The 26,940-nt window shown below is 39.8% G+C and overlaps 1 protein-coding gene across 4 annotated transcripts in view; it reads right to left on the reverse strand.

The window, feature by feature from the left end:
* The window catches only part of LOC126203389 (homeobox protein slou-like), a 143,136-nt gene that overhangs the window by 27,680 nt on the left and 88,516 nt on the right, over nucleotides 1-26,940 (reverse strand). For all 4 annotated transcript variants that reach the window (XM_049937694.1, XM_049937696.1, XM_049937695.1 and 1 more), the window contains exons 6-9: nucleotides 21,795-21,905; nucleotides 17,690-17,849; nucleotides 17,460-17,522; nucleotides 273-503 (exon numbers count right to left, since the gene is read on the reverse strand). In XM_049937694.1, the coding sequence (XP_049793651.1) occupies nucleotides 273-503; nucleotides 17,460-17,522; nucleotides 17,690-17,849; nucleotides 21,795-21,905 (565 nt within the window). The remainder of the gene's footprint in view (nucleotides 1-272; nucleotides 504-17,459; nucleotides 17,523-17,689; nucleotides 17,850-21,794; nucleotides 21,906-26,940) is intronic.

Below are 26,940 nucleotides of genomic sequence, written 5' to 3' on the forward strand. Positions count from 1 at the left end.
AAACTGACTGTGATCTTAGAACTGAGTCTGTGCCGGTTTATGTGAATGTTAATATTTCCATATATACTAAATAATATTATAAATTTTGTAAGAATACTAGATTAAAAAGGCTGTCTCAGAATTGTCTACCTCTAGAATAAAACTGATAAGGCACAGAAAGCAGTAATGCTGACAACATCTCCTAGCTGTAGACAGTGCCAGTCTGGCAAAGAAGAATACTTTATTAGTCTAGTGAGTGTACAATTGATATTTTCTCATCTCTTCACACTTACATCCTCGTCGTCGTCCTCCTCCTCCTCATCGTCTTCTTCATCTTCCTCATCAGGATCGTCGTCAGCTGCATCCTGATCATCTGGTTCCTCATCTTCATCATCGTCGTCATCATCTTCTTCCTCATCATCCTCATCTTCATCATCATCATCGTCATCATCATCTTCATCCTCATCATCGTCATCGTCGTCCTCATCATCGTCTTCTTCTTCCTCCTCGACTTCCTCCTCCTCCTGAAACAAATGCAAATACATAGTAGCACTTTACAGTTGACTAATTCTTTCTTTGATTGCAGAGTACTGTTTCATTTAATACCCTTGTATACCATCAACATAATATGAAGAAATTATAACGATGGAATATGAAGAAATTATAACGATGGAACTAAAATAATTTGAACCAACAATAATTTCAATATGCTGCAATGTATTTAAACTCTAAACACACATTTTAATGAGCTATACACTTTGGTACCTACAGAACTGACAGTAGAAGTAGAATATCACAGTCTTAATGAAAAGTAAAAAGATCAAAGCAGCAAATAATTCTGAGAGGTAAGTGATGTACCTTCACTCAAGACGTGCACGATTTCAGAGAGCGCACGCCCATACATTGTCACAGACCCGCTTATAGAGGTCACCTGGGTCAGTCCCCTGGCATGCTCTGGTGATCCACCAACGAAACAGCATTATTTAAGTGACTGCAAATGAGTGCTCGACCTATTCTTTATACTGTATTACTGTTGTCCACTCAATGTGTTCAGTGCTATGCACAACCTATGTCTTATGTGTTGCTATGAAAAGTACTATGTTCCACGCATCGTGTTTGTTCTTGCTATAACAAACTTTGCGACAAGTGAGGGTTACATTTTCTCTGTGTATTAGCATCAGTGCTAAATCACCTGTCGAACATCTCCATGGAAGAAATACTGCAACATCTCATTGACCAGTGGCAAGATTTCGCTAACAACAACAAAATCTCGCCACCACTCTCAGGAAAGTGGCATCTGCGCGTATTCACAGCAGGTTACTGTCCTGTCAGTGCAGCTGTCACCCTTTACAGAATATGGTGAATCAGCTGAAAGTTGGGACTCCTACAAGACACGGTTACTCTAACATTTCCAAGTTTCTCTTGTGGGTGTTGCAAACCTGAGTAGGGCATTCTTTCTTTCCTGGCTTTCGCGTGCATGTATCAATTGTTGTGCCAAGTGGTGCCTTTGCAAGAACAGGCCAGCTTATCATCTGATGGAACAGGCCAGCTTATCATCTGATGAAATGTGCAAGCTTCTCTCAACCTATTACTGTGATAGAGTGTACATCACTGTGACGCTTGTAGAATTTTACCGCTGGTCAGAAATGCCAAAACCAATCTTACAAAGCCTGGGCTGCAAAATTACACCGGTTGAGCCATTGTCGTAAATCTGTCACTAGTACCCATCACGAATCCTATGCTGATCACAAGGTGCACGAACTTATTGTTTGTCTGGTCCCGGGTAGGGAAGTATGCAAAAAAGCACTTCAATGTGAGAGTCTGATGCTTACAGATGTGCTCAATACAGCACACTCCTTTGAAGTGTCACAGGCTGCAGGCAATCAGATTGCTGCACATGAGGGGAGGTATCAGAAATTGTTCAGTCAACCACTGTTAGGGATGCTGCAACTGTTCTGGACGACGGGGAAATGGGGAAGCCGTTGCAGCAGTACAACCTTCGACTCACTGCCGCATGGGGCAGCATCAGTTACAGGCACAGTAGCAACAGACTGCGCCACTGCAGTGGCCGCATGCCCTCTTCCATCTTGCTTGCACTACTTCATCCAACACAAGTGTGCTGCGTGCCCCAAGCATTGGGCGCTTTGCAACAAGTGTCAAAAAGAAAGGCCACACTGCATCGGCGTGTAGCTCCTCTTCAAATTTGCTGGACACAGTAGTACCAATGGACATGAATTTTATCTCTACAATGACTGTTTTCCCAAACAAATTGTTTATTGACTTGGGTGTGTTAAATAAACTGCTAAAAGCAGAAGTGGGCACAGGAGTTAGAGTGACTTTGGTAAATGCACAAAAGTACGTGGACTTGGGTTCCCCTCCCCTCACGCCGGTTTCATGGAAGATTCCAATCTTAGATCAGTTTTCTGCTCCTTCTTCTTACAAATCTGCTGTTTGCCCTCTCACCTTTCTTGTTGCAGATCATTCCCATACTGCAGACTTTTTCAAGTTAGATACGTTTAATGCTTTCCGTTTCTCCATTGTTGACGACGTAAATTTAGTGTCAGATCAAGTTCTGTATCAGCAACAGGAGTCCCTCTGCTCTGACTTTCGTCTCTGTTTTCCCACAGGATAGATTGTGCTATTAGTTTTCTGGCCCACATTACCATGAAAGAGTCCACCCCCCCCCCTCTCTCTCTCTCTCTCTATCCAGGAGTGACAGGCACCTGTTGCGTTGTACGACTCTGTAGTTGGCCCACAGATTCCACGGATTATCACCGCTTGCACTCACTGTATTCAGGAACAGGTGAGCCGCAGACAACTTTTTTCCCCTGGCCAATGCCACAGCATCCATTGGGTCATCTACACATCAATTTTGTTAGGCCCTTCCTAAATCGGTAGTGGACGCCTATTCCAAGTTTCCCTATGTGTCCACGTCCACTGCGGCCACTATTTTGGCCCTGTCTAAGATTTTTGCAACTGAGGGACTGCCATATGCCATGGTTACCGACAATGGGCCCAGTCTGTTTCTCAAGAATTTGCGACTTTCTGTAAGGCTAGGGGTGTTCACAATCTCAGAGCTCCCCCATTTCCTCCTCAATCTAATGGTGAGGCAAAACACGTGGTTTGGACATTTAAAACTCAGATGAGGAAGTATGTGTCTGGCACGTGCATTGAGCTGCTTTAGACCTTTTTTGATCTCGTAAAATTTCACTCCGGTAGAGACAAGAACCCAGCAGAGCTGCTACAGGGACAGCAACCACGGACGCTTCTTCACCTGCTGCATCTGAAGCCATGTTCATTGGTGTTATTGGCTTCATGATGGTTCCAGTTGGGTGTGCCTGTTTGAGCTAGCGGTTTTTGCAGAACTGGGCTCCTGTCTTCGGGAGGCGTGGATGGGGAAGGGGGGACGGGGAGACGCAACTAGTCGTCACTTGTCACTTCAACATGCTGTGGCCATGCACAACAAGTCCCATAGCGAAGAGGCCATTGCTCCCCCCCCCCCCCCCCCCCCCGCCCACCTGCCACCTCAGATGCCTGTTCCTCTTGCAGATGGTCCAGTTAACACCACAGAGGGGGTTGCTGCCTGGCAGACTGCATCTGGGGTTTCTGCCTCCGCACCATTCCTAAACTGCTGTCGTTGGTGCAACCCCCGCTGCACCTGAAGCTGCAGCCGCCACTGCCACCACCTACATAGCTGGAGCTTGTGAAGTTGTTATCTCTGACACCCCCACTGACACCTCTGGTGCTGACTGCAGACCTCGACGAGGACATCACTATGGAGACCTTTCCCTGGTCCTGCCCTACGGCCTCTCACAAGAGGGGAGACGGTGCACTAAACTGCCTCCCCATCACTTCCGCCCCTACTCACCTTCACCTGCCTGCCACATGCTACAGCAGTTGCTGTTTTTGGAAGTCATCACCGTCACTGGTGTGTTCCATGACTCGTAATCTCAGTGCTTTGTGCAATCAGTTTCCCCGGTGCATTTTTTCTGTCTAATTTTTTTTTTTTAATGTTTGTACCTATGTATGTGGTTTTCTCACCCCCTAGAAGGGAGAAGTAATGTATCTTCACTGATGACACATATTGTTCACAAGCTGGCTTACCAGAGCCATGTGTGTCGGCCTCTTGGTGCGCTCTAGTGAGCCACCAAAGAAACAGCATTATTTAAGCAATCTCAAATACCAGGTTTTCCAGTTAAAAATACACTTTTTCCTGGCTGAAAACACACATTTTCCTTCGTTAGAATATATTTCCTCCATATTAAGTGACAATATACTTTCCCTTGGAACTGTAAAACTTATCAATCCTTTGAATGGTAAAGGTTTTATTGACTGGTGAAGAACCACCCTGTACTTTAGGGACTAAAACCCAGGAAAATTATATTTATAATAATAATTGCATTTTGAAAATATTGTCAATGCGCAGTTAACATGTACGCTGCATATTTTCATATTATGAAAGTATAAATACAAATTCCACAAAAAGCAGCACAATAGTTTCCAAAATGTTGAAACTGAGATTGCGATACACTTTCATCAGCCAATCATGTGATCTCGCCAATCAATGACAGCAAATATTCAGAGGATAGACCACATGATGTAATCACCCAATAGCAACATCACTGTTCAATAGGTTGAATGCACAAATACGAAAAGTGCATGGTTTAAATTGATATGTATATAATACAGCTACAAGAAAAGCTAAGCTTTCAGATATAATATTGGTCTTTATTTGCATGTGTTAACCTGTAAGACATGCATATAAAGACCAATACTATATCTGAAAGCTTACCATTTAAGAAGCTTTCAGAATGTGGTGCTACAGAAGAATGCTGAAGATTAGATGGGTAGATCACATAACTAATGAGAAGGTATTGAATAGAATTGGAGAGAAATTTGTGGCACAACTTGACTAGAAGAAGGGATCGGTTGGTAGGGCATATTCTGAGGCATCAATGGATCACCAATTTAGTATTGGAGGGCAGCGTGGAGGGTAAAAATCGTAGAGGGAGACCAAGAGATGAATACACTAAACAGATTCAGAAGGATGTAGGTTGCAGTAGGTACTGAGAGATGAAGAACCTTGCACAGAATAGTACCATGGAGAGCTGCGTCAAATCAGTCTCTGGACTGAAGGCCACAACAACAACAACAGCAACAACAACAACCCTTTAAGATGTATCAAACACAAATGTGTCAGAAAAATTTTAAATAATGACATAAATGTCTGGTTTCTGGACCCAAAATTTTCTAATTGACTCGTCCTCAAAGAGTTAGATTATGAATGAGAGTCAAGAGCTCTGTGATTTAAGAAATTCATCGCACATTCTCACACATAATACAATTCATCTTGCGTAAAAGGAAATTTACTTTGAAAGTAATGCTTCTCAAACTGCCAGTCGCAATATTTTCCAATGAACTGTTAGAAATAGGTTCATCTGTGAGAGAGACCTTCAAAAAACAGGCATTACTGCGCATGTGCAGCAATGACGACGCAGGAAGCCCGTGCTCAGTGATTGCTCTGCTCGTACACCTTTCGTCACATTTCTCTTTGGAATTTCGTGTCTATTGGGGCATTGTGTGACCATGTGCAGCATTGCAGCATATTGTTCGAAGGGGACATACGGAGGTATTGTACATCATTCTAGCCAAATAAGGAATGCAAAATACGAAAGCAGTCCTTGGCACAATATTAATTTCAAAACTAGACTTTACAACTCAAAGTACCCTGATATGTTGCAAAATGGTGGCTTTTGCATGGATTTTTTTATTCATACTCTGTTATGTTGTTTTAACATTTCCAAACAGGTTTACATCCACACAATATTGCAATAAGGAAAGAGAAAAAAAATTTCTTGCTTGTTTGTGTGCAAAAGAACTAAGAACAATAACCTTTTTATGACTTTTCTGAACCGTATAAACAATGAACACATTTATTTGTGAAGTCAAGAAACTGTATAATTGGTAGTTTCTATTCTACTCCAGGAGTAAATATAATGCCTTGTGTGGAGTTTCAATGATAAAACACAGTGTGCTCCCAGTCTACAATTTACTGAAGAACTGTGTTCCATAAAGACATAAACAAAACAAATTAACATCAAAGTTAGAGGAGATACCAGACTAGTGTTGAAACATGTCCTGTCATCAAAAAACATTGTTTTCATGGGAAGTAGATATGTAAAATTCTGTAAAGTTTTTCAGAGGTGTTTTCTGGAAACCAATTTTCTTGGAATACCAATATTGTATTATATCCTGTTTGATTCTTTATTATGGCATTATGCCAGAAAATGAAAATGTGCACCTGAAATTCGACAATGAATAATTAGACTGCCTCTGCGGTGAAGATTAATAAAAGGCAAATTTCTTAGCAAACCAACAAGAATAACTTCACTGTTCTGCAAAGCAATTAATGCTTGATTCCCAATAACATGGAAATAAAATAAAATCAGAAAACTGAAACTAGTACATATTTTTGTCTTCCATAATTAAATTATGTGAATGTCTTTTAATTCACTTAATAGCTCCCAGCCACTGAAATGTGTTTGGCTTTCATTTGTTTTCACGTAGCATATGGCTGTTTGAAGCTAGAACTTATACAACTAACAGCCACACTTCAAAATAGGAGAAGGCACTGCCTTACGCAACTTCAGTGCCTTACGCAACTTCAGGTCTGTCCACTTGAGCCCACTGGCAACTGCTTGAACAAACCTAAAAACAGTTATCACATCATGCTCAATGAAAGCACCTTTGTTGTTACAAAGTATTGCATAGTCTTTGTCCTTTAGGACATCTCTTAATGCTATATAGGTACGAATATGTGGGCTTCCTACGTCATCGTAGCTGCGCACGTGCCATAACACCATTTTCTGGCGCTCTCTTAGAACTGCTGAAACAAGCCTTTGACACTTCTGCAGCTGGCACACACTTATGTGGGCACTTGTTTTGTTGTTGTTGTAAATGGAGCATTTTCTTTGCAACTTAAGTTTTACATTGGTAGCAGTGGAGATGACGGTAGTCTCCATGTGACCAGTGTTTAGATTTAGTGATTTTGCTGTTTCTTCTTCGTTTAAAACTCATACGTCAAATGAAAACAAAACGAATTTCTGTGGCTGAGAGCTAGCAAGTGAATTAAAATAGTCATATAATTACGAAAGACTGAAATGTTATTAGTTTTAGTTTCCTCATTTTATTTTAATTCCAGGTTTTTGGCAGTCAAGCATTAATTACCTTTCAGAATACTGAAATTATTTTTGTTGATTTGCTAAAGAAATTTGGCTTTTATTAATCTTTTCTGCAGAGGCAGTCAATTTATTTGAAATGAAGCATTTTATTCCACAGTACTGGCTAGTGTCAACTGTTTGCTGAATTACAAGTGCCCGTTTTTATCCCCTGGCACGTATGACGTTATGCCATAATAAAGAACCAAACATTAGATACTTGTACTCCAAGAAAATTTGCAGCCCGAAAACCACCTGAAAAGCTTAACATCAGGTTGGGGCCTATTTCTTTGTGAATTTGGACATATGAATGTGGACTTTCTGCCGAATTATGCATTTTAGTCTGGTTTACGAAATTCCAATGCTCTTGAAGTATCCTCTGATGTTCTGTTTCATTTATGATGTAATGTAAGATCTCTTAATGCTATATAGGTACGAACATGAGGACTTCCTATGTCATCGTAGCTGCGCACGTGCCATAACACCATTTTCTGGCACTCTCTTAGAACTGCTGAAACAAATTCTAACAGGTAGCGGAAAAATACTGCGAATGGTGGTTAAAAAGTGTTACTTTCAAAATGAATTTCATTTTACATAAGATGAATTATGTTACATGTGAAATGTGCTTTGAATTGCTTAAATCACAGAGCGCTGGATTCTCATTTAAAGCTTAACACTGTGACGGCCAACCACTTAGCAAAATTCGTGCCTAGACGTTTGTGTATTGTTTTAAAATTTACTGGCACATTTGTGTGATGTATATTAAAGTATAACATGTGCAAAAAAGACCAATATTGTATGTGAAAGCTTTTCTTGTAGCTACACCATGTGTATTAATTCAAACCATTAACTTTTCATATTTATGTGTTCGCACTACTGAATAGCAGTGATGTTGGTTACTATTGGCTGATTACGTCACGTGTCGTTTGCTCTGAAGATCTGCTATCATCGGCTGGCGAGATCATGTGACATCAGCTATGACTGGCTTACTAAAGGGCATCGCAGTCTCGATTTCAATGCTTTGGAAACTAAGGTGCTGTGTTTGGTGGAATTCAAATATATACTTTCGTGATACAAAAATATGCGGTGTACATGCTGCTGCACATGAAACATCTTTCCAAAACAGGTCTTTTTTTTTATTGGGAGGAGGGGAGTGTTCTTTCTATGAAGCGCCGGGAAGTTCTACGCCAGTGTATAAAAGCTTAACCATTCAAAGAGTTTCTAAATTTTATAGTTCTGAGACAAAGTACTCTGTCACCTATCACGGAAAAAGTGTATTTTCACCTGGATAAAAGTGTATTTTTAACCGGGACATCCGGGAAAAATCCAGGATTTTTTTTTCCTTGTCCATGTATACACCCTGACATTTCACACGTAACATATCATCTTGTGTAAAAGGAAATTTGCTTTTAAAGTAACACTTTTCAAACCACCATTCATAATATTTTCCTACAACCTTTTAGAAATAGATTCATTTCAGCAGAGCACCAGAAAACAGGTGTTACTGTGTGTGGGTAGCTACGATGACAATATGCAAGGAAAACAATCAATTTTTGACATAATAATTTAATTGGATAGAGAAAAAAATCTATTCACCAAGTGGTGGCAGAACACACACACAAAAGACAGTTGTAATTAGGCAAGCTTTTGGAGCCGGTTGCTCTTTTTTCAGGCAGAAGGGCTGATTGGGAAGGAAGAGGAGTGAAGGAAAAGGACTGGAGAGGTTTGGAAAAGGAGTAGATTTCGGGAAAGCAACCCAGAACCGTGTGTCAGGGGACACTTGCTGCATGGGATGAAAAGGAAAGATTGATTGTTGGGGACTGCATCGGACGAGATTTGAAAACCTAACAGCTTACAGGTGGAAGACAGGGTAATATGCAGGGCATTGATAACTGCTTAAACATCATGCAATAGTTCATACGAGTGAAAAGCTAATTGCACTGTACGTGCAGAGGTAGGAGGGGAGCAGTGAAAAACAGATGAGTAAGACGATAAAAGATGTAGAAAACTAAAATAAAGTGAAAAAAGAGTAGTTACAGTGAAGAAATGCTGGGACAGAAGAAATCAACATAAATTAAGGCCAGGTGGGTGGCGAGAACCTAGGACTAGATAGAGGTGGGTCCCTCGCAAACGAATGGGTCCAAAGGAACGGTTCACCAAGATGAACGGAAAGAGCGAGGAATGAGTTCTAAGGAACAGTTTTTCATAGTTCACTTCGGTCGCGGCTTTCTACTTTTAGTTCCTCAGAACAGGAAACGCTCGGTCTCGTTCCTGCATCGGCACGTCGGCCAGTCTTGTTCCAGCCTCAGTCCCGTTCCCATCTGTCTTGGTCTCCGTCGGCCGAAATCATCCTTCTTTACGTAGCCACTCACAGTTCCACTGCCGACGGCTCCAAGTTTATTCAGTATCGAGTTGTTGTTCGTTTCGTCCACTGCACATGCCCATTCTAGATCTGTTTCAAACCTTTTTTTGAACTCTGGACTTCTGGTTCTTTTCATATTCTATAATTATGTAAATCACATAAAAATTACGTGGTATGTAATACATACATCTTTTCAGGTAACAAAAGGGCATATCAGCTTACTTCACTATTTCGATAAACAGCAGAAGACATGCTTATAAAAAGGCAAGTTGTTTTGTTATTATGCATGCTAAGGAAGTCAGTACGGCATACATGAGTGGCCATTTTCTGTCTTCTTTTTTATCCAAGGTAAAACAGCATGTTCATTGTTACGGAAGGCAGACCGACTTACAACCGAATGAAGCCCGCGCTCCATAATCGACTGTCTGCTGTCACATTATTTCAGTGGTACAGGGTGGTGCACGAAAAATCAGCCCCGAGTACTAGACTGCTCATCGTCACCCACCACTCATCATCTATTGTTTCGAAGTTGTTGGTTGCACTAGCTTATTTGTTATTTCTTTACTGCCTAATTATTACATGTTTACTATTCTGCTCGTAGTGGACAACAAATAATGCATAATTGGTGAGCGGTCTGTACTCGGAGCCGATTTTTCATGTGACACCTCATATTATTTCACTGCGATTGGCCACATAATGCTACAGCTGGCTAAACGAGAAGTTTTGCAGAATCATGAAAATTACTTCTATAAGTGTGTGAGAATTCTGTAATGAATAAAAACTCTGTACTCCAGAGCGGAAACAAGTGCCACCTCTTGGTGCCTTCCACCTTCAGTCACCTATGCTACTAATTTTCAATTTTTCATAAGAACCATGTACCACACACATATGAATGGTGAATGAGTAAAAAAGAATGGTTCCCATAAAAGAGAGATCACTAGTGAACTAGTTCCCAAGGATGAACAAGTTTGCCCATCTCTACCAAGGACATGTTGTAGTGCTAGTTCCCACCTGCGGAGTTCTGAGAAACTGGTGTCTGGGGAAAGGATCCAGGTGGCGCGTGTTGTGAAACAGGTGCCGAGGTCATGATTGTCATGTAGAGCATGCTCTGCAACACGAAATTGCATGTTGCCTGCATACACCCTCTGTCTATGGCCATTCATCCTAACTGATAATTTGGTGGTAGTCATGCCGATGCAAAGGGCCAAACAGGAGAGAAGCCACATTCATTTCGTAAAGTGACAAAAATAACTTCATTGTTCTGCAAAGCGATTAATGCTTGACTGCCAGAAATGTGGAAATAAAATAAAATCAGAAGACTGAAACTAGCAACGTATTTTAGCCTTTCGTAATTACGTGAATGTATGTCAATTCACTTGACAGCTCCCAGCCACAGAAATCCGCTTTGTTTTCATCTGAAGTGAGAATTGTAAATGAGGAGGAAACAACAAAATCACTAAACGTAAACACGGAACATGTGAAGACTAAACCCCTCCCCATTACAACTCAGACTACTCTGTGCATACGCGAATCTGGCAGCTTGGGCGCGCCAGAAAAATTTTCCGGGTAGCATCTGGCTGCTTGTTACTACTGCTGATACAGCTACCAGCTACACACTAGTAGCCAAAAGTGACAATAGGTATTGCTCATACGCAACTTAACTGTGCAAGCATGTGAGCCTGCTGGCAACTGCTCAAATGAACTTAATGTAAACAGTTGTGACATCATGCTCATTGTCAGCAGTTTATTGTTGTGAAGTATTCCATAGTATTCATCCTAAACCCTTTGACACATTTTGCTGTTTATCAGTTCATCCAGTCAAAAGTATAAAGATTTAATTGAAGACTAAAAAAAAAAAAAAGAATTCCAGAATTCTAAAAAAAGTTCTGGGTTTTTCCCTGTTTTTTTCCCAAATGAAAAAATTCCCGGATTTCCCAGTTGTGCTGGAATGTATATACCCCGATGGAACAATAAAATGGTCAACTAGTACTCTCAACAACACTTTCAATGCGAAAAATTGCTCACCTAGCAATTCGTACATAGTGTGTCAATAATGCACAAGTCAGAGCAGATCTGTTGTGATGGTTTGCAAGATTATTTGCTGTGAAAACTATGGACTTTTGCGTCTGGACCATGTTAAATGTCGTGTGTACAGCACCCCTACAAACACAATTGAAGAACTGGAGCAGAGAATTCTTGATGACAGTTTAGAAATTATCCACAGTCATTTGACGAAATTCAAACCTCAATATGGGGATGAGTACAGAACTGTAAGGCCAACACTTTGAACTTATACAGTAATCATAACATGTCACAATAGGAGGGATAGTCATAAAGTTATAAGTATCATCTCGAAAAAATACAATATGTAATAAATTTTTGCATATTTGCAGGCACTTCTGCCAGTGCTACACACTGAAATCCCCACCGCTGAAGTACTGTAGGTGGGCACCAGATGAGCAAAACAAAGAGATGTAGCCAATTGGTAAAGTGGGGTATTGGGCAGCAATTCGTTTCCAGCAGCATCAGAAATGCTGCCACTGGGTCAGGCCAATAAAAATAACTTCTCTACCCATTGGGGTCAGCCTGACAAGGCTGCAACATTTCTGCTGCTGCTGGAAATAAATTACTGTCCAATACCGCACTATATTAATTGCTATGCCTCTTTGTTTTGGCCTTTCTGGTGGCCTCCTACAATTCTTTGGTGGAGGGGAGTGTGTACCATGACTGCAGGCACGTATCAGCAAACAAACAAAAATTAAACCTCTGACTGCTGTGGACGAGTTAACTCGTCACATTCTGCTACTCCCCAGGTGCAGGTGTTGAGGACGTGTTTGAGACTCATGTGCAGCCCCTGTGCTTATACATCCTGTTCTGCTGACCCTCCCACCGATACGGGCACGTTACTTCCGTATCTCAGTGAATATAAAAGTTTCGAGTATTATCGTATGACGTACGTGACTCTTTGTGTGCTATCATTTGCAATAAACCTCGTTTTGATATCTTGAACCGATTATGAAATGTGACAATTGTTCTGACCATACTATTCGTGATGCACAGGGGTGGATATGTGCACATTGTGCACAACCATCCACCCAATATAAAAACCGACAACTCAAGAACAAAGTGAGGTGATATCCAGCTGTCAGTTTTGACATATTTGTTGCTCAGTGCAATTTGGTTGAGTTTCACCTGAGTCCCAAATCCGACTGTCAGATTGTAGAATCTAAACGGAACGATGAGAGGAAATAACGACATTGTGACTCGAGTATGTCCGTGCGTTGCCAGTGATCTAATGCCACAGAGCCTTCGATTCATTACAAAGAATGAAGTTTTTAGTTCAAAAAATGGGAAAGTGACAAGCACTTCAGCAAAAGGACCGCCTGTGATCTCACTGCAGCTATCCTAGATTTGTCATAGAGTCAAAAAGCGTACTGTGTTTGAGACTCATGTTAGTGACTTCTGTATCCTCAAAATATTCCTTGGATGATGTGAAAGAATAACTGACAGTGAGAACAGTAGTAATGATGAAGTAGTGCATTTTAGACAAAAAGTGATAAATAGAAGTCCATTGCGTTCAGATCCCGATACGGAGGAATCGTATGTGAGTGAAGATCTTGATCATATATTGGAAGAGCTCGCTGCAGACGAAGAAGAGGAATTGAGCTCTGTTGATGATTCATTGCACAATATCCAGTCGAATAAATTTGCTAACAATAAACACCCATTTCTGTTCATTGGAAAATGTGTGCTTGTGATGGATTTGCCATCTGATAATAACGCATGCGAAGCGCTTTTGTTATTCTTAGACAACAAAGGGTTGAGGCCTTTAGTCACAGAGACTAACCGATATGCAGGGCAAAAACTGCATCGACACGAAATGACTGAACATGGTTGACTGAATAAATGGAAACCCACCACGTATGAAGAAATTACAAATTTCATTGGGCTCATGATTTGGATGGGTCTAGTACAGACATTACTTTTTAGATGTTGGTCAATGAACCCTATTTACAACTTTCCATTTCTGCACAGAAATCGTTTTGAATTACTGTTAGTGAAATCACATTTCACAAACAACAAAAAGACAGATGAGAGTAGCAGACTTGGAAAAGGTTTACTCCTCCTAAACATACTGACAGACAACTATCAAAAAGTCTTTTCACCACATGAGTATGTTTAGGAGGTTCCTTGGAGGGGATGACAATACACACCAACAAAATCACATACAATTATAGCATAAAAAGTTTCAAACTGTGTTCCACTGAATGGTATACGTCATCTGCAAAAATATGTTCTGGATGAGATACCAGCAGAAGAAAGCAAATTGGCATAGACGAAAATGTCTGTACTGAACTTGCAGCTAAATTGCTAAATGAAGGACGAACTCTGTTTGTCAACAACTTTTACACGAGCTACGAATTAGCAATTGAATGTCTAAAATTCAAAACACATGTCACTAGAACTGTACAGTACAACAAAAAATTTACGCCACGTTTTGTAATGTCATACCCGCTGAACAGAGGTGAAATGATAGCAAGTGAAGATGACAGCAGTGTGTGATGAAAATGAAGGGATGTTTGCAATGTTACGATGCAATCAACAAACGTGCCTATTATGATATCAAGCTTGAATTTTATGCATCATGGTCATCCTCCGAAACAAAAAACTTTGGCGATTCTAGCTTATAATATTGGCAAAACTGGCATCAGCAGAAGTGACCAGATGGTGTCATATCCAACAATGATACAGAAGGATATTAAGTGGTGGAAATTAGCACTACATTTGCTTTTCGGAACACGTATACTACACTACTGGCCATTAAAATTGCTACACCACGAAGATGACGTGCTACAGACGCGAAATTTAACCAACAGGAAGAAGATGCTGTGATATGCAAATGATTAGCTTTTCAGAGCATTTACACAAGGTGCTGACATGAGGAAAGTTTCCAACCAATTTCTTATACACAAACAACAGTTGACCAGCGTTGCCTGGTGAAACGTTGTTGTGATGCCTCGTGTAAGGAGGAGAAATGCGTACCATCACATTTCCGACTTTGATAAAGGTCGGATTGTAGCCTATAGCGATTGCGGTTTATCGTATCGCGACATTTCTGCTCGCGTTAGTCGAGATCCAATGACTGTTAGCATAATATAGAAACTGGTGGGTTCAGGAGGGTAATACAGAACACCGTGCTGGATCCCAACAGCCTCCTATCACTAGCAGTCGAGATGACAGGCATCTTATCTGCATGGCTGTAATGGATCGTGCAGCCACGTCTCGATCTCTGAGTCAACAGATTGGGACGTTTGCAAGACAACAACCATCTGCACGAACAGTTCGATGAGGTTTTCAGCAGCATGGACTATCAGCTCTGAGACCATGGCTGCGGTTACCCTTGATGCTGCATCACAGACAGGAGCACCTGCGATGGTGTACTCAACGACAAACCCGGGTGCACAAATGACAAAATGTCATTTTTTGGATGAATCCAGGTTCTGTTTACAGCATCATGATGGTCACATCGATGTTTGGCGACAACGTGGTGAACACACATTGGAAACGTGTATTCGGCATCGCCATACTGGTGTATCACCCGGCGTGATAGTATGGGGTGCCATTGGTTACACGTCCTGGTCACCTCTTGCTCGCATCGACGGCACTTTGAACAATGGACGTTACATTTCAGACGTGTTACGATCTGTGGTTCTACCCTTCATTCGATCCCTACAAAACCCTACATTTCAGCAGGATAATGCACGACCGCATGTTGCAGGTCCTGTACGGACCTTTCTGGATACAGAAAATGTTCGACTGCTGTCCTGGCCAGCACATTCTCCAGATCTCTCACCAATTGAAAATGTCTGGTCAATGGTGGCTGAGCAACTGGCTCGTCACAATACGCCAGTCACTACCCTTGATGAACTGTGGTATCGTGTTGAAGCTGCATGGGCAGCTGTACCTGTGCACGCCGACCAAGCTCTGTTTGACTCAATGCCCAGGCGTATCAAGGCCGTTATTACAGTAGAGGTGGTTGTTCTGGATACTGATTCCTCAGGATCTATGCACCCAAATTGCGTGAAAATGTAATCACATGTCAGTTCTAGTATAATATATTTGTCCTATGTATAGCCGTTTATCAGCTGCATCTCTTCTTGGTGTAGCAATTTTAATGGCCAGTAGTGTAAATGGACACTTCGTGTATGAGGGGACCACAAATACATAAATAGAAATAAAAAAATTTCATGAACACCTCATTACCAAACTGCTGTCTGCTGAAATGCTATGCATGACAGTAATACACATAAAACAAGGGAACTGTCCCATAGTTTAGCGATTTGTAAGAATCAGCAGGGGAAGCCTATGCAAAGGATGTGCAACCTATGTTATCAGAAGAAGATACCAAATGCCAAGGAGCAAAGAAAATGTAGAAAACTATGACCTACTGCCCAATCGTTCAAAATCACCTCATATGTATTTAACAATATTTGAAGGAAAGTTGCTACTCATCATATAGCGGAGATGCTGATTCGCAGCTAGGCACAACAAAAAGACTCTCACAATAAAAGCTTTCAGCCATTAAGGCCTTCGTCAACAATAGATACACACACACACACACACACACACACACACACACACACAAATGCGCGCACGCGTGGCGCGCGAGCGCGACTGCAGTCTCAGGCAACTGAAACTACACTGCCTCCTGGATTTTCCACTGTCAGGTGTATTTAACAGGTTTTAAAGAACACCATGTGACATAGTATAATGTAATACATTAACTTAGACATAAATAAATAAAATGTAAAGTATTATGTGTATATTGTTTGTATGTGTATTTACATTTCACACACATTAATATACGAGCTAAAATCAAGCACACACAGGGTTCATGCAATGCATTTTTACCTGCAGAAATTCTTTAAAATTTCATGCAATGGTTTACTTTATTTGACCTAGCACAGTAACTACGACAAACAACAAAAAGAAATTTAGCCCTTTATTGAGAGAAGGTAACAGGTTGTAAGGTGTGCAAAAATCTTAATTTTTCCACTGAATAATTCTTTAAAATTGGGGGTTACATATTTCATAATGACCATAACATCGTCTCTCGGAACAGGCAGCAGCATTAGTGAGTGATATGGCAACGACAAAGCCAATGTAGAGAGCACATTTGTAGCAGTCAAAGGGTTAGTTATGTTAACATTATTATTCTTAAGTGGTAATTAAAACTTTACAACTAGCTCTCAAACTACTTGTTTATTAAAAGCAACTATACTTCTACCAAAATTCGTATAACTTTGGTTAAGCAAGCCCATCTTCCCAGCTAAGATGAGTTTTACACAAAATGAAATCAGTGGGCGAAATCAGTGGGTGCTGGTAAGAGCAAATTAAAAATTATGTCACTAACAGTTTATATGCAGAGCCAAGTTTATTCACACATTTTTGCTTATACTCATAGTGGTTGTGCTTTCAACTGTGCCAGTTTGAAACATTAATTCATACACACAATGTATAGAAGATTCCCAGTGTGTTTGGTGCATCAGTCCCAATAATGAAGTAGATAGCATGATACATTACCTGTGGCAAGAAATTATCAGTAAAGAGTAATAACAGATAAACTCAAAAACACTGTACAACAGGGGTTCGGGTGTTGAATAAAGGTTAAATCTACAAAGCAAAAAAAGAGGTCTCATAATTAGGAGACAAAAAATGCCCGAAACAATTTAAACTGAGGCTGAGAAGAAAGAAGGGGCAAGTGCAGGACCATTCTATTTAGAGACCAATTGCAGGAAGTAGAAACTGCACTATTAAAGAAAATTAGAAACCTGTACAAATAAGATGCTGGAAAACATATTAAATGTTTCAAAAAACTACATTTTATCTGTTGTACTCACTTCTTTAGGTTTAACAGGTTTCTCCTTCTTCCCCTTTTGTGTTTTTGCTGCTTCCTTTTGAGCCTAGGACAAATAAGTGAATGTATTTTAGAATGCTACCAGTAGCTACACACTCTCCCCTTCCATACGATGTACACAAATAAGGCAACATTTAAGGCAAAGCACACCACACTATACATAGCAAAATATGGAAGCCCCTATTCACTGTAAACCAAACAATGGTATCTCACCTTTGGAGGTTTCGGTGGCCGACTTTCACCTGGTAGACCTACGGGTCCTCGTTGTCTCCTAAACCTGACAATGATGCTTCTCGAATCGAGAACAAGATTGTGTGTGCTTTTGTAGGCTTCTATTGCCTCGTCAACTGTGTTGTACCTAATAAATGCATACCTGAACACACAAACATATTGATCAGAAAAGCTGCTAAAGCTACAAATTATCTGAAATTACACATAGAAGGAAAGTATCACATTGAAGAAATACACCAAACAGTAATATGCTGTTAAACATATTTTGTTTTCTTAAGATGAGACTAAGCACGCTTCACCCCAATCCCACTAAATTTAAGGCAGATTTTACCTGAATAAAGATGGAAATAAGATTTACAATCTCTATACAAATCATAAAGTGGAAGCTGTCCCTGACCTAAATGTTGGTTTGAAAACTCTATTACCTTACTATACTTGGTTCTATTGAGGGTGGTATACCACTGCCATATTCTTACCTTTAAACTCACTCACCAGCCAGTTCTAATCGGGCCCTCACCAGCCAGTTCTAATCAGGCCTACAGTTTAATGCGGTTTCTGAGCCATTGTGCAATTTGGCATTTTTCACATTAACAAATCATTGCCAGAGCTCTTCCACAAACTCTACCAGTACCTCTTGCTGGAATATCAAGTATCTAGGATCTGTCATATGGTACGGAAGACTGTAGGGACGAATAAGACGACCGTCAATGATACCGACCCATACACTGATACCGATCCCTTGCTGATAACCATGTGAATGTGTGGCATTACAATTCTTGTCGTCCCAGATGTGGCTGTTTTGGCAGTTCAAAACAGCCTCCCTGGTGAAGTGAGCTTGATCCATAAAAAAATGTACTGTGCAAAGTCGGTTATGTAGAAACGGTGTCCTGAAATTGACGTGTCACAGTGGAGAATATGCCAGAGTTAACGGTTGCACATTTTATTAGATCGGAATTGGAATGCCAGTCATGCAGAAGACACCAGATGCTTGCATAGGGCATGTCCACGGCACAGGCAATGTTTCTAATACTCGTCATTGTTTTCTTCAATGTGACGGAGGATGTTGCTTCAATGCCAAGAGTGCAGCAGATCCGTGGAGCACCACAGTCGATTCTCCTAGTTGCGAACATACCAGTTTCTCCCAGCTGGTGTTGTAGTTGAACAAATGTGGTATATGATGCACTGCAGTGACTCAGAAAACATACTTCTGCTGTACAGCCCTACCAATATATCCAGCTTCATTGAAAACTATCAGCACCTCTTTGTACTCTTCAAACATGCATTCCACCATCCCATACTGTCTCAGTCATCCTTGCTGCTCAATGATGGACTGACAAAGGAGCACAATGCTGACGCATTGATTGTAAGCACATGGTACGTTACGTCAGGTGACGCGATGGTCCTCTTCTCAGTCTGTGTGCATACCACGAAGCAACAGATTTGAAAGTGATCTCACCTTTAAATTTATTTTATAAACAAATGGTACATTTCTGGGCGAGGTTTCCTTATCAAAGCTTTACCTACTAAGTCCCCTCTACAATCCCTAGAAGTCCGTAATAGGAATTATGAAACACCCTGTATATGTGAATGTTCCTTTTAAGTAGCTCTAAGGAAAGACACCGTCTGAAAACTTAGTGACATTCTGAATTTTGGGTAGCTCAGTTAGTAGAGCACTTGCCTGCAAAAGGTAGAGGCCCCAGGTTCAATTCTTGGTCTGGAACACATTCCAATCTGTCAGGAAGTTTCACTTTAAGTTGTATTTATGGACTTCTCAAATATTCAATACCTTTGCTATATGTCGATTGGTTACCTTTACTCCTGCCATTATTTGTGTGTGTAGTGATCTTTTTTCAATACTGCTGATTAGTCATTATCTTGACGTGTATGCATATGAGATAACATTTACAGTTTATTTTATTTTTTATGGGGGTTGGGGGAAGATTTCAGTGGTGATGCATAATCTAAACAACCCTTTCTTTGTGACAATGTGACTGTAATCTATACAATCCAGTTACTGTGAAGTGTATGATGGAGATTATATCAGTAATCCATGTATGAGGTGTGTTCAAAAAGTAAGGTGACTTTTTATTTTTAGGAAAAAATATTTAGTCATCAATATTCATGTTCAAAGTAATCCCCTAAGATACAATACACTTGTGCCAACACTTCTTCCAATCCTCTAAGCACTTCTCATAAGCACTTTTTGGTACAGTCTTGAGTACTTCCAGCAACGCAGTTTTTATTCCCTTAATCAATGAAAATCTTTGTCCTTTCATAGGTCTCTTCAGTTTTGTGAACAGGAAAAAGTCGCAGGTGGCCAAATCCAGTGAATATGGTGGGTGAGGCATGATTAATGTGTTGTTTTTGGCCAAAAAGTCTCTCACAGGCAATGACGAATGAGCAAGTGCATTGTCGTGATGCAAAATCATGAATTGTTTTTCCATTCCGATATGCCAACGTCCTCAGCAACTTCTCTTATGGTAATTCAACAATTTTCCAAAACAATTTTTTTCACAGCTTCAACGTTATTATCTGTTGTTGATGTGCTGGGGCGCCCAGAGCGAGTTTCACCATTGGCATCTTCTCGGCCATGTTGGAAGAGCTTGTACCATTTGTAAACATTTTTTTTACTTAGAGTACACTCACCATATGCAACTGTCAACATTTCATGTGTTTTAGAGCACTTGATTCCATTTTTCTTACAAAATTTGATGCAAATTATTTGCTCATTTTTATAATAATCGAAAATCACCGAGCACACTAAAACACATCTAACCTTTCCATATGTCAAAAACAAATGAAATATGCTGTGCACTTGAAACTGTGAACATATGTTTGAGACTTGTACCAACATAAAAAAAGTTCGATAATTGGACATACGCTGCCCGCGCAATTTGAAAAATCACCTTACTTTTTTAACATGTCTCATAAATAACTATAAAATGCCTTTAAATTTTTCTTTGAACACTAATTACTACAGTCAACATTTGACTCTGTGTGTAGCTACTGAACACGTAACTTCTTTCGAATGTAGCCAAAAAATGTTCAAAAGTTTTGCAATCACCACATTAACAATAAACTTGTCAACTTTTGTGGAGTTATACAACTGGCTAAATACTAGAGAAAGATTTACAGTATACAATTTATTTTATTTTGCAGGCAATATAGTCTGCATTAATTACCCAATTATGTATTCTGCTGAGAAAGAACAGATGTGAGGAAAAGAGGGTAATTTCACTCTGCATAAATTTCTTCTTTAATGATTATAAATTAAATACTATGATCTAATGGGGTATTTGAGAGAAAACAATTAACTATACAGTAATTATTCTAATCCTATCCTCATGATTCCTATGTGAGTGATATGTAGTGAATTATATAATTATATGTAATGAATTATAATATATTCCTAGAGTCATCTTCAACAGTCTTCCAGTTAAGTTCCTTATCTCTCTGACATCCTCCCACAGATCAAACAAACCTGTCACAAATCATGCTGCCCTTCTCCGTATACATTCAATATCACCTGTTAGTCCTATTTGGTACAAGCCCCACACAATTGAGCAATATTCTTGGATGGGTTGTACGAGTGACTTGTAAGCAATTTTCTTTGAAGACTGATTGCACTTCCCCAGTATTCTACCAATAAGCCAAAGTCTACTACCCACTTTACTCATGACCGAGTCTATGTGATCATTTTGTTTTATATCCCTACAAAAGTGTGACACCCAGGTATTTGGCCGATTCCAACTGTGACACACTGATATTATAGTCATAGGATACTACTTTCTTTTTTTCATTTTGTGAAGGGCACTATTTTACATTTCTGAACATTTGAAGCAAGATGCCAATCTTTGCACCACTTTGAAATCATACAAAGATCTGACTGAATATTTATGCAGCTTCTTTCAGATGGTACTTCATTGTAGATAACTGTATCATCTGCAAAAAGTCTGAAGTTATCATTAATATAGCCTGCAATGTCATTTATATACAACATTAACAGTAACAGTTCAAACACACTTCCCTGGGGCACACCTGGAGTTACCTCTACATCTGATGATGACTCTCCAACCAAGGTACATACCGCGTGAACTTCATCCTCTGTGCAAAGCCAATGTCTATCCTTGAAGCTGTTGGGAATTTCTCCTTGACACTAGCTATATTAACTTTTGTAGGTAAGTTTCCAATATATAACCTGCAACACAAAATATATCACACTTTTAACTCAACTTCTATGAATCTGCTGACAAACATACATGTAATTTTTGTTGTGGCAAGCATAATATCTGAAGCACAATGTCAGTTTCAGTGTTATTGAGAACTTTTATTGTTTCTGCCACGAGATTGTCGTTTCTTTGACATCACTAGAAGCCAGTCAATTCAGCACCTTTGGAAGCAGTGTTGAATAAAATTTGTAGGATATATGTAATACTGTCCTTACAGTCCTAACAATGGTGAGAAGCAAAATGGAGATCTTCCTTTCTAAAATATAACATAGTATTACTATATCTATTACGAAAATGGTCACTGACGTGGATGACAGGCAAAGAAGATAGCACACTGAAACATTGGATTCCAGGAATTTCTTACACTTATGGATTCACTATATTACCTCTGATGACTGCAATATGGTCCAAACTTATCCATTAAAGAATTGCAGACTCTTCGTTCCATAAAAGTTAACATTTCCATCATTATCCTCAAGTAGGCAAGGCGTTCACTACTATACAACTAAACTGGCCAGTTGGTGGAAAAAGAGTCTCCACCAGTTTCTGCTCAGTACTTACCATGAGAACCAAATTACCCATGTGGTAATGGATTTGCAAAAGTCACTAAAACTTCTAACCTATCCAAGGATGACACACGGAAACACCCACTACTTTTTATGTGAATTTGCTAACTTCTACACAAGATATACAAACCTAGCCATTTCAGATGCGCTGCAGTTTCTTGCTTCAAATGATCTCCAGCCTTCTATCCAAAACACCTATTCTTTTTTAAAAAATAACCATTTCCCAAGCATTCTGAAATCCTAGTCTGCCCTAACCTCTCAACCCACTCCTTGTTAGTCATCGCCTCCCTTAAACAAATTTTCTCAGCTGAAACTCATACTTCAGAGACAACCTATGCTGTTCTTCCCCATCCCCTACACAATTTTGTAGTCAGAAATAACTATTTCATTTTTGAGCGATGGATATACATAAACCACTACAGCTGCCATCTGCACTACTGTTACGTCAGTCACCTGGATAGGTTTTTCCTGGAATTAAGAGGTCTAGATATATTTCATAGCTTTCCTGATTCTGATAAATTAATAACATATTCTCTATCTGCACTCCAACAAATTTTACTGCTGTAGTTCATACAAAATCTGAATGTAAATTGCTAGTAAGTGCCTTGTGTACCTTTTATAAACTTCATGCCACCTTCCGCGACATTAACCTCAGTCTCACTGCTGACTAATTCTGAACTGCAGCACATGTCAGAACTACTGACAGCAGCACTTATACTGTTAGATCTTAGCACCATCTATTAGTGGGCAATGGAAGCAGGTGCTGTTATTGTTGCAGCCAGAAAACTTGGAGGAAACTGTTAATAATTACATTGTGAGAGACTCAAATAAGCACATAGTGTGGTAACAGTCCTATAACATGTGCTGATAGTATGAGTACAGCAATTACTACAAGAATTAAGTACATACGATTTTAACCCTGGAGCACGTGTAGCTATGTATAAAGTGTGCCAAGCACAAATAAAATTGTTTTCTGCCATTCTATTGTTGTTTCACAATTGTGAGCCAGGACATACTCCTTCATTGATGCTTCAGCTAACGCTGTGATAAATAGTGTTATCATATGTCCAAGTGAGCAGCAATAATATAGAATAACAGCAAGCTAAGTGAAAAAAACTTTACAATACGTGTGTGAAAATTCCCCAGATTACAAGCAAGCAGCACAATATCAGAATTAGGCAATTGTCTGTGATCTGATGCAAATGCGCTGTTTAATGCTTCAACCAGGTGATTACTGTGTGATAACATCTGTCCATGGCAACAGAGTGGTATAATGAAATGTATTTCATTATTATTTAACTAAACAGTGCTTTAGCTCATATTATGTAAGTTCGTTTTATCATTGTTCTATTAAACTAAGATTAAACCTTGATTTTGCTCATACATTTTTACCTTGGTAACATAAAGACCGCTATTCTTTAAATGTGTACAAAGTACGCCACGTGCCTACTCCTGTTATGGAAAACGGTGCATCCACTCGAGGGTTAAGGGAGCGTATTAGGTCACATCCTATAAGTTGTATAAGTAGTACTTTATAAGTGTGTTATAAACATACTAAACATTAGTGACTCATAGGAGGTACAGGAAAATTTCTGAATAGTCATCTCTGGAGATTTGGTCTCACAATGAATCATGGAAGTGTGGATTACAGTGATACAAAAAAGTGTGCAGAGTGCAAAAACAGTATGGGGCATTGATATGATCCAGCCTATGTACATACTTATTTCAGCAGGCATAAAGAAAGTAGCAGTAACAATTCAGCAAAACAAAGATCAAGTCTGTCAAGCAACAATGAGATGCGTGATCTGAGGGCATTATATATTTCTAGCTGGGTTTGATTACATGACACATTGTTACATGACACATTGTTACATGACACATTGTTGCAAGGGCGAATCACAAATTCTTCGACATGAAACACGTTCCCTATCCTGCAGCTATGACATTTGTGGCAAGTCTGTTTGGACACTGTTTCACTATTTACATTCATGGTCAGTGTCACTGTTGTCTTTACTTTGATCAAATTCCTCAAATCGCGTCAACCAAGAAGCTCATCCTATTCAGCGATCTCCCTGACATTCTCAACACACAAGTCACACCCTGTGCTCTTACCTAAATTACTTCCATAAAGCATGGCACACAGGACTTGTACTATGTGCTCTCGAACTACTTCCTACTCTAACCCTATAAACGTCTGAAAAACTCCACCCAAGGTAGTGTCACTGTCGAGGAAAGTAACATCAGCTGACAGTGACCAAATGGGCACAGGGTGTCTACTCTGATACCACATAAGGATGTTATAGATCACACTTTACAACACAACTTCACTGCCTCATTTGCCATGTGTATACATTTTTGCCATGTGTGTACATTTGACTCTCCTTCGTAATGCCATGCTCTTGTAACAACATACTATGGTAGTTTTTCTGCAATATGCACTCAGTTCCCACCGTGTGACTGGCCTCAACTTACACTAATAAATCGTGCCATTTTATAACCCCTGTCTTCCACTCCCTGCTCCTGCAATCACTGTGAACACTTTCCATTTAATTATGTTTCATTTTTCATTCTTCTCTCATATTTTGCAACATCTCATTTCGCTTACTTCCTTGGCTATTGCTAGGCCAGTATTGGTGTTTTTTCTGTTCCTTGGCTTCTATTTGCAGCCTGCTGTTCAAAAGTCATTAACAAATCAACTGAACTCTCTCACAATTCTAGTTACTTAAGTTTTCAAATCTTGTCCTTTTTACATTAAATCTTGTGCTTTTTTAGCATTTCACTGTTTGTCCTAACTTGCTATGACCCTTGCTCTGGGTTCACAAGTAACTTCACTAAGCAATATCGGATGATGTCTTCCAACCCCTTCGTCTGCAGACTGATAAAATAATCCCTGCCTATAATACTGTTTAACTATAACTTTCTGCATTTTTGGATTCTGACAAGGTACTAGCAAACTGGTATGTAAAATCTGTTTTGGGCTTTCAAGTCTCAATGCAATTTTGGTTTCTGGTGTGTATTTGTGGGTATTTAATTGGTGTGGTTAAACTGGCCAAGATTTTTTATGCTGTATGTGGTCAGCTATTATTGTAAGCGGGTGTAGCTAACAGCTTTCTCACAATGCACATCTTCAAACTGCTGGGGATGCTATGAGTGATACAAATCATAACATGAATGGTTTAAGATAGATTATATAATGGTAAGACAGAGAATTAGGAACCACGTTTTAAATTGTAAGATATTTCCAGGGACAGATGTGGACTCTGACCACAATCTATTGGTTATGAACTGTAGATTAAAACTGAAGTAACTGCAAAAAGGTGAGAATTTAAGGAGATGGACCTGGATAAATTGACAGAACCAAAGATTGTAGAGAGTTTCAGGGAGAGCATAATGGAACGATTGACAGCAAAGGGGGAAAGAAATACAGTAGAAGAAGAATGGGTAGCTTTGAGGGATGAAATATTGAAGGCCACACACAATCAAGTAGGTAAAAAGATGAGGGCTAGTAGATATCCTTGGCTAACAGAAGATATATTGAATTTAATTGATGAAAGGAGAAAATATAAAAATGCAGTAAATGAAGCAAGCAAAAAGGAATACAAACGTCTCAAAAATGAGATCGACAGGAAGTGCAAAATGGCTAAGCAGGCATGGCTAGAGGACAAATGTAAGGATGTAGAGGCTTATCTTACTATGGGTAAGATAGATACTGCCTACAGGAAAATTAAAGAGACCTTTGGAGAAAAGAGAACCACTTGTATGAATATCAAGAGCTCAGATGGAAACCCAGTTCTAAGCAAAGAAGGGAAAGCAGAAAGATGGAAGGAGTATATAGAGGGTCTATACAAGGGCGATGTACTTGAGGACAATATTATGGGAATGGAAGAGGATGTAGATGAAGATGAAATGAGAGATATGATACTGCGTCAAGAGTTTGACAGAGTATTGAAAGACCTAAGTCGAAAGAAGGCCCCGGGAGTAGACAAAATTCCATTAGAACTACTGATAGCCTTGGGAGAGCCAGTCCTGACAAAACTTCACCATCTGCTGAGCAACATGTATGAGACAGGTGAAATACCCTCAGACTTCAAGAAGAATATAACAACTCCAATCCCAAAGAAAGCAGGTGTTGGCAGATGTGAAAACTACCGAAATATCAGTTTAATAAGTCACGGCTGCAAAATACTAACGTGAATTCTTTATAGACGAATGGAAAAACTGGTAGAAGCCGACCTCGGGGAAGATCAGTTTGGACTCCATAGAAATATTGGAACATGTGAGGCAATACTGACCCTATGACTTATCTTGGAAGACAGACTAAGGAAAGGCAAACCTACGTTTCTAGCATTTGTAGACTTAGACAAAGCTTTTGACAATGTTGACTGGAATACTCTCTTTCAAACTCTGAAGGTGGCAGGGGTAAAATACAGGGAGCGAA

This window comes from Schistocerca nitens, chromosome 9, assembly GCF_023898315.1.
Source record: "Schistocerca nitens isolate TAMUIC-IGC-003100 chromosome 9, iqSchNite1.1, whole genome shotgun sequence".
In the NCBI taxonomy this organism is placed as follows: Eukaryota; Metazoa; Arthropoda; class Insecta; order Orthoptera; family Acrididae; genus Schistocerca; species Schistocerca nitens.